Source organism: Calypte anna, chromosome 4B, assembly GCF_003957555.1.
Source record: "Calypte anna isolate BGI_N300 chromosome 4B, bCalAnn1_v1.p, whole genome shotgun sequence".
NCBI lineage: Eukaryota > Metazoa > Chordata > Aves > Apodiformes > Trochilidae > Calypte > Calypte anna.
In genome coordinates this window covers 14,730,209-14,746,230 of record NC_044249.1, presented here as the reverse complement: position 1 = coordinate 14,746,230, position 16,022 = coordinate 14,730,209, and the positions used below count along the sequence as shown (strand labels likewise).

The 16,022-nt window shown below is 42.0% G+C and overlaps 1 protein-coding gene across 3 annotated transcripts in view; it reads left to right on the top strand.

The window, feature by feature from the left end:
• Positions 1–16,022, top strand: part of HGFAC (HGF activator) — a 44,827-nt gene that overhangs the window by 11,843 nt on the left and 16,962 nt on the right. For all 3 annotated transcript variants that reach the window (XR_003987556.1, XM_008501822.2, XM_030450377.1), the window contains 3 exons: positions 1,035–1,148; positions 2,188–2,319; positions 3,611–3,718. Coding sequence is in view for 2 of the 3 variants with exons in the window: in XM_008501822.2 (XP_008500044.1) it covers positions 1,035–1,148; positions 2,188–2,319; positions 3,611–3,718 (354 nt within the window). In the remaining variant the exon portion in view is untranslated. The remainder of the gene's footprint in view (positions 1–1,034; positions 1,149–2,187; positions 2,320–3,610; positions 3,719–16,022) is intronic.

Below are 16,022 nucleotides of genomic sequence, written 5' to 3'. Positions count from 1 at the left end.
CCTTTACTTGCTTTCCCTTGATGTTATCCTGGAGTGAAACTACCAGTGAATACACCCAGGCCTGCTATCTGGTATCAATTGCACCACTCTATTCTGAAGTAAATATTTTGATCTGTGCAGGGAAACTGTGGCATTTACACCACTGCAGCAAAGGTCCAGATGTACTTTTCGTGTTTTGCTCCAGCCTCCAATGTGTGTGTCTGTCTTTCCTCCATATGTGGCACCTCATGTTTAGGACCATGCACTCTATGAACAAGGACTGACCAGCAAGATTTCTGCACCTTTTGCATTGTCCTCTGCCAAGTAAAGCTTCCATCTGTGGGATGAAAATGTCATCCTGGCACACTCCCTCCTCTTCCACCCTCTTTTACCATGATTTAGAAAATTCCTTAAAAGCAGAGATTAACCTGGTCCAGTTTGATCTTGCTTGGCCTGATTTACTTGGATGTGCCCTTGTTTTGCCCTTCTGTTCCATGCTTCATTTCCCCCACCCCCACCCCTTTATTCCATCTGCTCATTCGTTTTAGACAAAAGTTTCAAAATTACATAAATCCTTCTGTCGAGGATTTTTTGTCTAATTTGAAAGCGAGATGGACAATTCCTGATGTGGAAAGGAGAAGTGTGCGGGTGATACCTGAGGGCTCTGGCAGGGCTGCATCTTCCCTACCCTCCCCTCAGCTCTGTAAATGCACAGCTCCATCTCGTGGGCATTTTTCCCATCTTTACCCCAGCACACCGGCAGCTCTGGAGACTTCAAGGATGCCTGGACCTTTGGACAAACTGCTCTGGGGAAGAATGTTCAGCTCCGTGGTTTACTAGGTGGTTTTTATAAGCTGGGTAAATACTGGTGCTATACAGATGGAAACAAAGCCAACATGAAATGGTTGGATAAGTGTTGTTTTAGATTAAGAGGTGTGATGGAAACCATTGTGCATTGGACCAAAATGGTTTGTGTAACCAGGCTAAGGTGGAACAAAACAAAACACAGATTACCTGGCACCTCTTAACAACAATTTCTGATGTGGCCTCTCCAGATCACTGTGCAAACAGCCCTTGCCAAAATGGAGGGACCTGTTCTCCTTCTCATGGCCACAGGATGTATCACTGTACCTGTCCCCAAGGATTCACAGGCAAGGACTGTCAGATAGGTAAGTATCTTTTTCCATGAGTGTTACAACATGAAATATGAGCACTCAGTAATGCTCATTACTGTTTGCTTAATGAAAAGGTAGTGCTGTTTTGATGGGAGAGCCTACTGCAGCATGAATGTTTGTGTAGGTGGATTTCCAAATAGTCAAGACAGACAACCCATTACTGACAGGACAGATGAAAATAGCTTGATTATACAGTTATAAATCCAAGCATGCTCTGAGCCAGTGAGGTATTAACATATGGTAAACACAACCTCTTCACTTCCTTTTGCTGTTTTTAAGATTGAAATGTAGCTTATACAGTTAAAAAATATAAATAATATCCATTATGTGGGGCAGGAAGACATGAAAAATCAACTTTCAGGTTATGCCTTCTCCCTTATATAAAAACACACATGGGTCCATCACAGCTTTTCCTGTGCTGTCAGCTCTGCACCAGGGCAGTTACTCCACCTTCAGGGGAGTTATTTCCAAAGGAAAAGTCAGGCCAGAAGACTTTGCTTGGGTTATTTTTCTAGTTTGGGGTGGTCTCACTTCCAATTTGCTATATGCCAAGTAAGGAGTTTGGCTTTTACACCAAGGGTTTTCAGTCATGCTTGCTTTTCCCTGCACATCCAGACTTCTCTCCCAACATAAGCAAGGAAACCTTTTCCAGTCCTGGGGTTCCACTCTCTCTAGCACAGCCCATCATCTGTCTGTGATGCAATGAAGTGGGACAGACACAAGGATATACTGCTGATTTTATCTTTTCTTTGCTGAACGAACTTTTGGAAGGACTTAAGTAATGATGATGCTATGTGCTCATAGGTCTTTAGGAGAAAGCCCCCTCTGCCTCAAGGTCCTCAGTATGGACCTCAGAGCTATAGTGGCTCAGTGCTTCCACAGTCTGGAGGCTGCCTTGCTTGAGAAGAACCAATTCCCACAACCATGTATTATCTACTCAACAGGAAAAAAGAGATGAGCAGGCAGTGATGGTCCCATTCCTCACAAGAACTAACTTCAGAAAGCTTCTGTTGTTTCTTAAACTGTCTTTTAGAGAAATGTTTTGACAACTCTCTCTACCAGTTCTTTGATGTGGATGTCAGCTGGTCAAGAGTCCAACAAGGAGCTGTGGAGCAGTGCAGGTGTCTGAACGGACAGATCGAGTGCAGACGTGTTGAGCACAGAAGTAAGATGCTGTTTTGTATTGCAGCTATGGGTGTGCATGGAGTGGGGCTGAAGGGCAGCCAGGGCAGCCAGGGCTGAGAGCTGTTACCCACAGTAATGCTGCTCTCACAGCTCATGGACCCAACGCTGACCCAGGAAGTCACTTCCATGTGTCCACACTTGAGGAAGAAATTCTATGCATTAAGCTGAATTTTAGGGACACATCAGTGATTTCTTCACCAGGGACACAATCCTGAACTGCAGCATGTAAGGATATGCAACAAATTATATAATAGAAGTGGTAAAAATTCTGATCTTATGAGAGGTTGTCCCTCCTCTATGCTTCTCCTGCCCACCTCCAATCACCTTGTGTTGCTCTTCTACATCTGAGATTTCTTCCCAAGCCTGTCCCATTCTTGAGTTGGCAGCAGGTAAACTGCTTCCAGGTAGATCCCATTTACCCTGCATCAGCCCCAGAGTCCCCAGGATTTTTGGCATGATTCACTCAATTGTGGCCAGGGTCATCCTTATGCTTTCCAAGCCTCCTCCTTGTTTTGAGGTTACCAGGTGTCTGACACAGCTCCCCAGCTGCCTTATCTCATGAGGCAAGCACAGCATCTCCCTTTGGGAAGGAGAGATGGTGAGGAGCAGTCCACAAGCCTCACCTCTATGTGCACTCCTGTATGGCCATTCTGTTCTTCACTCTGGGTGACTTTTGCCCTGCCCAGACTCCTAAATAACTTACAGTACTGAGTGCAAGAGCACTTTGAAATAGGTAGGTGCTTTTATTCCCACAGTGCAGAACTGGGAACTGAAGCATGGAGAGACACTAAAGTCAGTGGCTTTCTAGGACATTGTGAATCCAAGGGAGAAATGGAAAATGCAATAGGAATTACTACTTCCCAGTCACAGATACTAAATATTTAATTGAGCTCTGCTAAATATGCTATTATAAATTTTAATGCAGCTCAGTGGCAAACTTGGAATTGGCAGAACCCTCTGTGCAGAAGGAAATGCTAATGCCACCACCATCACTAAGCAATAATAATCACCACCCTCATTTTACCTATTGTTCATCAGTAATATTTTTGAATAGCTAGGCTGTAAAAACAATGAGAGAGACCTCAGTAGGAAGAAAACCACACAATTTCCTTTTCTTCAGTTTATATCAAGCACAGGTCTGAGATAAGTAAAAAAGAAAAAACTTGCTTATAAAGTATACACACAGAAATAGTGCACTCAAGTAAGCTACAGTGGGCTGATAATCCTGAGTAGTTTTTACCTTTGGTTTGATCTTTGATTTCTTCTTGTAGGTTGTGTTCATAATCCATGCATGAATGGTGGAGAATGTAAAATTACCCTCAGTGGGGAAATGGTATGTGATTGCAAAGAAAATTTTGCAGGAAAGTACTGCAATATTGGTAAGTATCACCACCAACTGATGGACAGAGAATTTGGAGTTTTTATCTGGGTCTGAAGCTGGTGGGTTTTGCCTCTATATTGTATATTGCCTTCACAGACATTTCTGGTAATAACTGAAGAGTAACATAGAACAAGTGTTTAATGTATTCCTTCAGTGTAAAGCATGAGACACTCTTCACCACCAAGACCCTGATTCTAAAAATATTTGTTCATGTCCTTAATGAAAATTAAGTACAGAACGTTTAATCCAATTACTCATACCTATAAAAACAGTTCATGCTTCTGTTTTGCAGGATCTGTTGCACTTCTACTCCCATGTAAATGCTTCCTGATTACAGGAAAAGATCCATGCATCTTAGGCTGTCCCCTCATGAAGCAGGGATTTATACTCTGACAAAATCTAACAAGTCTTTGGCAGCACTGGAGTATTGTGGGAAGTAGTGAAAGATAAACCATGCACCTATGGGTTACCTTGTACTTTAAATTAATGGCACATTTAGCCCAGTATAAAAGGTCTTTGCTTCCATTGGTGGGTCAGGGCAGAGAAATATGCTTTTTGGTGTCTTCATGTTAGTTCCATGTTGCTTCTTATGAGATGCTACATAGTTTTTGATATAGTTTTCCTCCAGAAGATGTAACATTTCTCACTGCAGGTGTTAAATCTGCTTGTAAGGCTTACCTGCATGCTAAACCCTCAAGTTATCTTAGTGGCTTCTTTTTAGATAATTTCAGGTTTTAGACATAATTTCTAATAGACCTTCAGGCATACCAGGCTGTAGTCCCAGCAACTCACTGGTTACATCTTTCCAAGTGCATAAATCCCATGGCTCATAAAAATTAAAGGCAAGATTCCTGATAGTTATGGTGAGCACCTGGTTGGTCTGAAAGGGTGGAGGGGTAAAAATACACATGGTAATGAAGACTGACATTGGTATCGTGTAATCTGTTTTGTTATTCTGATGGGTAACAAATGGTGTGGCCCTCTGTTCAAACTGGGGAAAAAAAAATCCATTTCAGAGACCAACAGTACAGCTAGAATAACAAATAGGAGAGCTGACCTGGCAAATTGAATGGCATATGAGGTAGTCCTGAACCTTCACTCACCAGTTACCAAATGATACCTGGGCAAGATGGGCTTGTGACTCTTTTAAGCCCCTACCAGATGCTGTAGCTCTGTTTTATTGTCCTTTAGCTGCCCCAGTGAGATTTGCCTCAGGCTCTGCTGATGCTGCTGTGATGATTTGAGTGAGGGGCTGAGTGTGCAGGATCCATGTGCACCCTGGCATGCCAGGGAGGCCTGTGTGCCTCTCATCCTTGAATAAAAGTGCTTTTCAGGTTCCCCATTTTGGTATCAGCTTCCCCTGCCCAAAGCCCTTGCACTGTGCATAAACACCCAGCCAGCTTGGACTGGTTTAGGAATATCAGGATGATGGTGTTATAGCTGCAGTACTGTTTCCTGTCTGGCTAGGTTAGAACAAGAAGTTATCAGGTGCTCTTTGATTACTTGAAAATAATAAAGCAAACATTTGGTTTGCTAAACAAATGGTTTGAGATGCTTGCAATCCATCTGTGTTTGGCTGCCTAACACCCCCACACAAAACAGGAACTGAGGGAATGTGTTTTAGTGTCAGGGCCTTGCAAACAAGTTTAAAAATAAGAAAAAAAAATCTTTGCCAAGATTTAGTAGTTCTAAATTAATGCAAATAAATCAGTGCTGGGGTCTATAGAGCTGGTAGTATCATCACACAAGGGCAGTGGCATTCTGGTGAAATTATGGAAACTTGTGTTCTCAGAGCACATAGATTTGATTTTAAATATATCTTGGATGGATTTGTTTTACAACCCTTCAGTCTGATGTTGTGAGCACACATTTCTTTGTTTCCCTTTTTACTGTGGTTGTATGGTTTCCCTTGTCTAACAGGGCTGAATTGTGAGGTTACCTGTTAGTCTCAACAGCTTATGGTTATGATGCTTGATTCAGAGAAACTCATAGTGTCTCCAAAATGCACTATATTTCAAATTATTCATTATTCATTTATAGAGACAAACTTAAAACCCAACTTATGATGCAAAAATATTTGAAAAAAAAAAATCAAACCCATCAATCAGTTTAATACACAGCAAGTACCCCAAAAAATGTTATATGTTTCTAATGGGAAAACAGCTAATTTATCTTGGAGTCACACTTGGAAATAAACCAAGTGCCATCCCAGGTCACATTGCAAGTCTAAGTACTGGGAAGCTGAGCAGTGGCAAAAAGGAGGGTGACTGGGGACTAATTTAAGTTGCAGAATGTTACTGAGAAATATTGTTAGTTGAGGATTTTCTCAGCAGGTAGCTGCACCATCACGTTTAATAGATCTTTATCTGTTTTTTGAGAATTTGTCTAAACACTTCAGAACTTCTTTTTGCTTTTTTCTTTGGCAGCAAGCTGTGTCAAGAATAGAGGTGACAGAGAAACAGCATTTTCTATTTTTGGCTTAAAACCTACTGCCTGATAATTTAATCCCCTCCCCCCTCTCCTCCCTTGAACAGTGAGTAACAGAGAATAATCATAACTTTTGTGATTTTACAGGTACCTATTTATCTGTCCATCAGTTTTTTCTCTTTTTGAACTAAGGGGTCCCTGTCAGTACTCAAATATCTTTTCACTGTTCTTAAAATTATCTTCCAAAAAATCATTATATATATGTGTGTATATGTTGCCAACTGTTACTATAATGGATGTGCAGTTACTGGCAAATTATGAACTGATTAAAACTATATGGGAGGTGATGAATATAACATAAGAGATATTTATATAACGAAGGAAATCAATATAAAAAGGACAGTTTCTAATAAAGATTTCTATTCTTTGTGTAATTAATTAATTTCTAGCCCTTAAAGAAGTTGTGTAGTTCCAGTGAATGTAGTATGCACCTTTATGTTAGCATGCAACTTAAAGAATTATTTTGTGCTATATAAAGCACTTTGTTTCCCCAGTCCTAAATCCATCCTCATTTATAAAGGAAAGTTTCAGTTAGAGATAATGAATAACAAAAGGATGCAAATTCTTTCATATTTCTGCCTAGATTTTGGTCAGACAAATTATTGTGTATTTAATAATCAAGTTGTAGTTTCAGAGGGGTTTATTTCAGTGTTAGAGGCTTTCAGTCCAGGGGTTTTATTGATATTCAACAAACCAGTACGTCCTAGGACTACTTGAATCAATTCTTTGTTATTAAAACAGACATGGATTGACTGCTGTTGTATTAAATCGTAAGCCCAAACAGAAATATTGAAATCTAGATAAATGCTATAAATACATTATTGGATTATACAGAAACATAGCTTCCCTTATACTTCAATTGTGGTTTATGGTCATTAATTTCCAAACTCTGAAAGCTCCCTTAGGTGCTGTTGTTCTCACTTTCACAGGCAGCTATTAGTGGATGAAATGATGAAGCAATTTGCTTCAAGCCAGGTTCAGTTCAGTCCTGGGGCTGCTGCCCAGCATTATTCTGCTCCCATGCATTCACCTCCACATTCTCATCCTTAAAGAGTAAAAAAGATATCACCTCTTTTCTTCTGTGCAGCCTGTGCTCACCTGGCCACCTTCCTAAATGTGTACAGATTTCCAGAGGCACACAGAACAGCCAAAAGGCAAACCAGAGCTTCCCTTGGGAGCAGTGCCTTCAAAGTTCTCTGCACGGGTGTACCTTTCATTTTGCACAGGATTATTTGCCTTATTGCTGTCAGCATCCCTGGGGGATTTTCAGTGCTTTATTTGATGAAGCAGAGGTGCCTGAAAGGGCAATCTCTGAATCCTGGAGACTCCTTTCTGTCATGATTGTTGCCAGCTCAGAGTAGTGTTAGCAACCCTGGCAGCAGGGGGAAGCACATCTCTCTGAAATTAAAGACTTTCATACCTTTCATCTCTGAGGGGATTTCACAGCTACCCAGGAGAGGACACCAAGCAACTTCTGGGTGAGTCAAGAAAAGATGAAACCTGCTGCAGGCATCCCGCAAGTCTGAGCTCATATAGGAAGGAAACTTGACTTGCACCCTTGTAAAGAATGCCTTGGAGAATATATAAATTGATATATTAATATATATTAATTTATATTAATATAATTAATTATACATTACATATTATATATAACTAATATAATATAATATAATATATATATTTATATTAATATATAAAATGCAAATTGATAGAGATATTAGAAAGGTTTTGAAGAGGTATGAACCTCTTGTCTTGCAAACCAGCTGCTGTTTAGGAAGTGCTGAAGTGCTCTCTGAACAGCTCAGGGGACACAGGTCAGGTACAACAGGAGTGGACATGTGCTCCAGGGAAGTTCTGGACAGAGGATGTTTTCCTAATTCCACCACGGTGGTGTTGTAGTTTGTGATTTTCTTAAGAACTCCTCCAGCTGGGTAACTCAGTGAAATCACTGGACATGTCTTGTAAAAGCAGTTGTAAGCAGAGAGGGGACTTTTGTCCTTCTCCTCTTCCCTCCTCTCACCTCCTGGCATCAGCTGATACAAAAATTTGCCTAATACTGTATTTCATAAAAGCATTACAGGCTGGTCTGGGATAAAACAAAACATTATTGAATGAAAGGGTTACTTAAAACTATTCTGATCCAGGATTAGGACCATAGGGGGAAAATGTATTTGAAACAGCTTATGCATATCTGAAAGGAAAATAAAGTCAAAGCTTAAAAACATTAGGAAAGTTGCTGGTTAGATCTATGGAGGAAAAGAAAATCTAAATGATACAACAAAAGTTTTCTACATTTTCAGAGAAACTCATAAAACCAGGTATGTAGCTACAGAGCTCTCAACAAGAAGTAGTGACAAAATGTTTTGTGAAATGTTTTCAAAAAGTTAGCGGTTATCCAACCAGTTTTAATTGCTATTTCAGGTTGCTTTTAATCTTAAGACCTGAAACAGCTTTTTACTGAAAAATTACAAGGCAAATAATTGGGGTGAAATGCTGATAAATGCGCCATCCTAATGCAACTAGAAAGTTTTGTATGAGTTATTCAAACTTATTGGGTTTTAAAAAATCAAACATAACAGGAAATTATTTCTAGTTTTAGATTTTAATGATTTTAATTTTTGAACAGAGATGAACAGTCGTAATAGTGGCATAGGTCTGCTGAATAACTTTGTCACGGTTTAACACTGGCCCGGCAATTAAACTGAATAACAGACGCTCTCTGTTAATCTCTCTCTCCTCCTTGATAAAGAAAGGAGAGAGAATAAGGGAGAGAGACTTATGGGTTGGAAACTAAACTACACAACTTTAATGAAACAGTAATGATAAATAGGAAAAAATTACTAAATATATACAAATATACAGGAAAATGGAAACCACATTCCTCCCCCTTTCCCCCAATAACTCTCACGTCACCACCGAGGCTGCAGGGCAGCCCTGGGAAAGTCCAGGCTGGACTCCTGGAGTCGGCAGCAGTCGGGAACTGGAGGCAGGAACACACAGATATGGGCTGGCACGGATCAGGACCACAGGCAGACAAATGGATGGAAGCCTTCCAGGATGCTGGGTGAAGGAAGGGAAGCAGGAAATCAGGAAATCTGTCTCGGCCCTCCTGATGCCTCAAATTTATACTGAGTATGACATGTATGGGATGGAATACTCTGTTTGGTCAATTCTGGCATCTATCTTGTCTGTTCCTCCCCAAAGCAGGGCTGCAGGTGGGACCTCTTTACTCCTTCTGGAGGGTAAAAGTTTTCCTCAGAGCTGAGCAGTGTCCTTGGCTCTGCATACCAGTCTTTAGCAGTAACTATAAACATCAAGTGTTATCAGTTCTAGAAGCACACACTGTCTGAGAAACTTGCTGTTAATTTCAGCAAGTGCAACTACTTACACGAGACTTAGCTAAAAGTAAAAGTACAAAGCAGAAAATCACCTTTATCCTGGCCCAAACCAGGACAAACTTGAATCTGCATTTGCATCAAAACTTTTGTCATCTGGAAGTTTAGGCCATTTCTACTCTTACCGTAGTGATTTGCAGTACTGCAGAGAAGTGAATGAACATGGAAAAGTAAATATCATAAACTCTCCTTTAGTTTCTTCGACGTAAGAAAATAAATATATTTATATATATTTATAGGAGTTATGAGAAGCTGCAGAAATGATAAAGAATTGAGAACAATGAAGCCGAAAAAGGCCAAACAAAACTGTTTAGAGACAGAGTTTGAGTCTTTAAACAGCAAAGGTATTTATTTTCGGATCCGGGGAACCCCCCAGCTTGCGCCGGACAAAGAGTTCCGAAGAGTTAAGGGAAAAGGGGTTGGGGTATTTATACAGTAAAAGGGGGAGGGTATAACAATACTACATTCTTAGTTCTTGCTGACTTCATTAGGTTGTTACAAAGCAATACTGTTACAAGACCCCAGCCATAATTTCTTCTTATCCGTTGGTGATGATATCTTTATAGTCTTCTTGTGCGGATGTTCACATCCTTTAGTGTCCAGCTGGCCTTGGCAGTACCTTGCTTTTAGAACAAGACTTGTTTTAAGAAAAGAGTTACAGAAGAAAAGACTCACACTTTAATTATTTGCTAGCTAGAAATTAATCCCGCTAGGACCTTGTATTGGTTACATTGTTCTAGTAGAAAAATGACATGTCTCAGCTGCTGTGTATGGGAAAGTGAAATGTCTCAGCTGCTTTGTATGGGAAAGTGAAATGTCTTGGCTGCTTTGTTAGCTTCTTTCCCTGAATTATTAGTAGTTATGAACACAAATTCATTAGCATATATTACAAGTCTTAATTTTCATTAAGTAATTCACATAAACAGTTTGGCCTGATCCACTCTCTTCTTCATTCCCCCCTTTCCTTAGAACTTACGAAATCATTCGTCAAGTTCCAAGGGAAGGTTCTCACGCCTTTGAATCATTGTCCACAGTACTCGGATCTTTTTGACTATATCATTCAATTTGTAGTATAGCCACACATTGAAGAATGATGGTGAGCACGTAGGCCTCGATCTGCTCACCTTGTGAGTAAGTAAAATTTACAAGTTGCCACCAAGCCTGATGATTGTTCTCGAATGGGGTCGTAGAGCTATCTCTCGCTATCATTTCTTTTATCTCTTGGGGTAGTATTCCGGATGTTCCTTCCCTCAGAATTCCTGCAGCTACTGTTTGTACCCACTGCTGTGTTTGAGTGCACTGAATAGCGAGTGCAGTCTCTCTGTTTGCATCACCAGTGTACTCTGCAAGCTTAAAGAGGTCTTCAGTGGTGTGATTAGCCACTAGGGTTAGTAATTTAGTTGCTAGTGACTGGGTTTCTGCTAGATTAAGTATGGATGAGCTTAAAGGCACCTTGAGTTCTCCAAGATGGGAAGTGATGGCACTTAACCCCTAGTCCAGTGCCAAACCATCCGGTAACATCTCGTTGCACACGCCTAGGATGTGATCTGGTAGCCAACCACGCCTTCCAGCCTTTAAGGCTCTGCTGGATATAGGGCTGGCATTCCTGTCGGAGCTGAGTAATGTTTGTTTGGATATTTACTTGAATCTTCTTCAAGGAATATGTAGGATCTAACAACAACTTTAACTCATTGGATTGCCTAACCACTTGGGGCCCCACCTGGGTCAAATTATATGTTCTGTTGCAGCTTGGAAGAGGAGTCCTTGCATTCTTTTTACTAGGTACCTTAGCAGTAGGACGCTCAGTGAGTTTTATAAGAAACTGATCGGAGGCAGCCCCGTACTTGCTGGACCATAAACACGTGGCTGTGATTGGATGTTCAGTATTACCTTTACTTCACACTGAGCTTCGTATCTTTCCTTTTCTTTGTCCCCTTCCCAGGTGCAAGAGGCTGGTGCCTTCCTTCTGACCCATATCCCGGGTCCCAGGTTATGTGTTAGTGACACAGGTCTCAAAGGTTTCACGGTTAGTTTGATTAGTTCACCTTCCTGTCTTTTCACGTTATTACTCTTGCACCCTATCTGGATTTCATCCCCTTCTTCCCCTGTTAAGGAATCTAATTGGCCTTTGCTTTGACTCCAGTCTTTTTGCTCATACAGCTGGTTGTTACGTAGCACATGAATGTTCAGGCCAGACTCGGGGTGTAATGCCACGCGTGGTGTACCAACCCATGGTATTGCCTTAACTATTCGTGCCCGAGCAATGTTTTGTGATAAGGTCATACTTATCCAGAGTCCAAGCATCAACACTAAAGGTTGCCAGTCCATAGTGTTGAGCTTCTTCAGGAATCTTCAGGAGTCTTCTTGGCAATGTTCAGGGGCCCTCTTGACCCGGGAGTAGTGGATCCAGGTGGGTCGCTCCTTAATTCGGACTGCAGTGAAGGTGGTGAGCAACACTTGAAAGGGTCCTTCCCATTTCTCTTGCAGAGGTTTCCCTAAAAGATTCTGAACATATACCCAATCACCAGGATTAAAAGGATGCAGTTTACAATCTGGCTGCTTAGGTTGGTGATCCATCACCACTGTGGCATTTTTATCAAAGTGTTTCCCCACAGCTATAACATAATCATACACATATTGATTACCTATTTGATCTACAGCCTCACTATTTACAGTCTGCATAGCACAAGGTCTCCCATATAAAATTTCATATGGACTCAGTTTTTCTTTTGACCGGGGCTTCACCCTTAGTCTGATTAGAGCAATAGGTAAGGCTTGGTACCAGTGCAAGTTAGTTTCCTGGCATATTTTTGCAATTTGTTGTTTAATAAGATGATTCATCTTTTCTACTTGCCCACTAGCTTGCGGTCTATAGGGCGTGTGCAATTGCCATTTGATTTGCAGTGCCTTACTTATTGCTCGTACAATTTTAGCACAAAAGTGCGAGCCTCTGTCCGAGGAGATGCTCCTGGGCACCCCAAACCTCGGAATGATTTCATTAAACAAGACTTTTGTCACTTCCCTTTCTTTGTTTGTTCTGCATGGGAACGCTTCAGGCCACCCAGAAAATGTATCAGTCAAAACCAAGAGGTACTTATACCCCCCTTTCCTTGGGAGTTCAGAGAAATCAATCTGCCACACTTCCCCTGGGAATTTTCCTCTAGCAATTACTCCCTGGTGAACCTTTGTTCCCGTGTTTGGATTATTTTTCAAACAGCGCTCACATTGGGATGTGACCTGTTTTACTGCTGTGAATAGCTTTGGCCCTGCTATTCTTACTTTTAAATACTGATAAAGAGGATCTAATCCCCAGTGGGCCTTGTCATGTTCTGTTTTTACAAATTGCCATACTGATTTCTCTGGCAGTACCAGTTGTCCTGTTTCTAGCTGACCCCATCCATTATCTAACAGTTTACCTTTGTTCCTTTGCATCCACTTATGGTCTGATTCCTGGTACTCTGGTTGGAAATTAGTGTCTAATTCTTCTGGTACCAGGGCCAATACTAAATCATTGGATCTTGTAGCAGCGAGTTTAGCTTCTGCATCTGCTGCTCTATTACCTATTTCTGGAACGGTGTTACCTTTCAGGTGCCCCTTGCAATGCATTATGGCCACTTGGGTTGGGAGCTGAACAGCCTCCAGCAACTGTAGGATTTCTGCTGCATATTTTATGGGTCTTCCCTGGGCAGTCAGCAGTCCTCTCTCCTTCCAGATCGCTCCATGGGCATGCATGACAGAGAAAGCATACTTAGAGTCCGTCCATATATTAATCCTTTTCCCTTTTGCCAGCTCGAGGGCTCGGGTAAGAGCTATGAGTTCGGCCTTCTGTGCTGAAGTTCCCACAGGCAAGGGATTTGATTCGATTACCTGCTCTGTTGTAGTTACTGCGTAGCCAGCCATCCTTACTCCCTGTTTTACGAAGCTGCTGCCATCCGAGAACCAGTCGTCTGCCCCTTCGAGTGGCTCCTCTTTGAGATCCGGACGGCTGGAATACACAGCCTCGATGGTTTCCAGACAGTCATGCTCAATTGGCTCTGCTGACACTCTTCCTTCTAGGAACGATGCTGGGTTGACAACATTAGTCACTTGAATATTTATGTCATCTGATTCTACTAAAATTGCCTGGTACTTCAGGAACCGAGAAGGTGACAGCCAATGGCCACCTTTCTGTTCCAGTACTGCTGATACAGTGTGGGACACCAATACAGTCATTCTCTGGCCCATAGTAAATTTTCTGGCCTCTTCTATGTTTATGATTACTGCTGCCACTGCCTTCAGGCATGTGGGCCATCCTTTACTTACTTCATCTAGTTGCTTAGAGAAGTAAGCCACAGCCCTTTTGTATGGTCCCAGTTGTTGAGCTAGGACTCCCAGGGCCATTCCCTGGCGTTCATGTGAGAACAGCCAAAATGGTTTTGTTACATCGGGTAGGCCTAATGCTGGGGCTTTCATTAATTCCTGTTTCAGTCTTTTAAAGGCTGTTTCTGCCGCAGGAGTCCAGAGCAAAATATATTTAGACTCCTTCAGCAAATCATAGAGGGGTTTAGCAAGTATGCCGTACTGGTATATCCACAGACGACACCAACCTGTCACTCCCAGGAAGGCTCGCAGGTCTCTCACCGTTTCAGGCCTGGGCATCTGGCAGATGGCTTCTTTCCTCGCTGTTCCCAGAGATCGCTGTCCTCCAGAGATCTCGTATCCAAGGTAGACCACCTTTTCTTGCACCAGCTGTGCTTTCTGTTGGGAGACTCGATAACCATTTAAACCCAAGAAATTTAACAACGAGATTGTCCACTCCACACATTGTTCTTCTGTTTCAGTTGCTATCAGTAAGTCATCCACATATTGCAGGAGGGTGCCCTCTCCCTGTGGCCGTTCCCACTGTTCCAATTCTTTGGCCAATTGATTTCCAAATATTGTAGGACTATTTTTATAACCTTGAGGTAACACCGTCCAGGTTAATTGTGTTTTTCTCTGCTTCTAGTTTTGCCCTGTCTGTCTCAGCTTTAGCCTCTATCCTAGCTTTCTCTGCTTCTAGTTTTGCTGCTTCTAGTCTTGCTTTTTCTATTTCCGATTTTACTCTTTCCCCTATCTTTGCCATTTCTGCCTCCCTTTCCTTTTCCTTTCGCTCGGTCGCCCTTGTGTAATATGAATGGCTGGTTCCTTCTCCGGGATCATCTCTCAGGTTTTCGGTGTCTGCTCTATTCTCTTTCTTCTTCACCTTTTTCCTTGTCTCCTTTGGGGCTTTCTCTTCGTCTTTGTCTCCCCCCCTCAACTTTTGCAAAACACATTCCAATTTCTTTTTCTCCTCACTCTCCAACTCCTTTCTTTTCTCACTCTCCAACTCCTTTCTTTTATCACTTTCCAGCTCCTTTCTTGTCTCACTTTCCAGCTCCTTTCTTGTCTCACTTTCCAGCTCTGTGGAGCTACTGCTGCTTTCACATCCTAGCACAAGAGGCTGATATTCTTGGAGGCTAATGGTACTTTCCGCATCACTGCTTTTTCCTTCAACTTAAGGCACCGTTTCCCTGCACTACAAGCATCACAACAGCGTTCCTTAACTTTGCTGTTCCTTTGATCCTGTTCTAGGGCTAAAACCAAGAGGTCTTGTGATACATTTACTCCACAATCCTTTTGCCATTCCAGCTTATCCCTTAAAGTGAGAAACATGTCTGCATATATCACTTCATCCCACCTTCCTCTTTTATTGGGAAACAACATAAGTTGTTGGATGGTATTATAATTTAAACTTCCCTCCGGTGGCCACTTTACCCCATCATTTAGTTTATACAGCGGCCACCAATCTCGACAGTATTTCACAAGTGTCTCTTTCCTTATATTTCCCCCCGGGATTTCACCAAATTCTTTCCAATGTTTTAAAATGCATCCCAAGGGGGTTTTAGCATCAATTTCCTTACTCTGTTCAGTCCCCATTATGCCTACTGGAGAGGTTACAACTGTGGGACCCTTTCTGGATTACCAAATTCTATTCAGATTTCAGCAACTTACAATGTCAACACCTTATTCAACTTATTCTAGTAGTCATGCACATCCAAATTCACACCAGTCGCTTCGTCCGTCTCTGGCCGGCCCCCTCGCGGGTGACACGGAACCGCAAATCGGGACTCCGCACTCGCTTCGCAATTAAATTGCGTCTCAGTCACTCACTTTCACACATCGCGATTCACACCAGTCGCTTCGTCCGTCTCTGGCCGGTCCCCTCGCGGGTGACACGGAAACGCAAATCGGGACTCCGCACTCGCTTCGCAATTAAATTGCGTCTCAGTCACTCACTTTCACACATCCAGATTCACACCAATCACTTTCAGTCGGAACTCTGCACGGGTAAACTTTTACACCAAAACCTTACACGTTGCTTTACCACCTACGGTCACAAAATGCCGCTATAAACCTCGAATA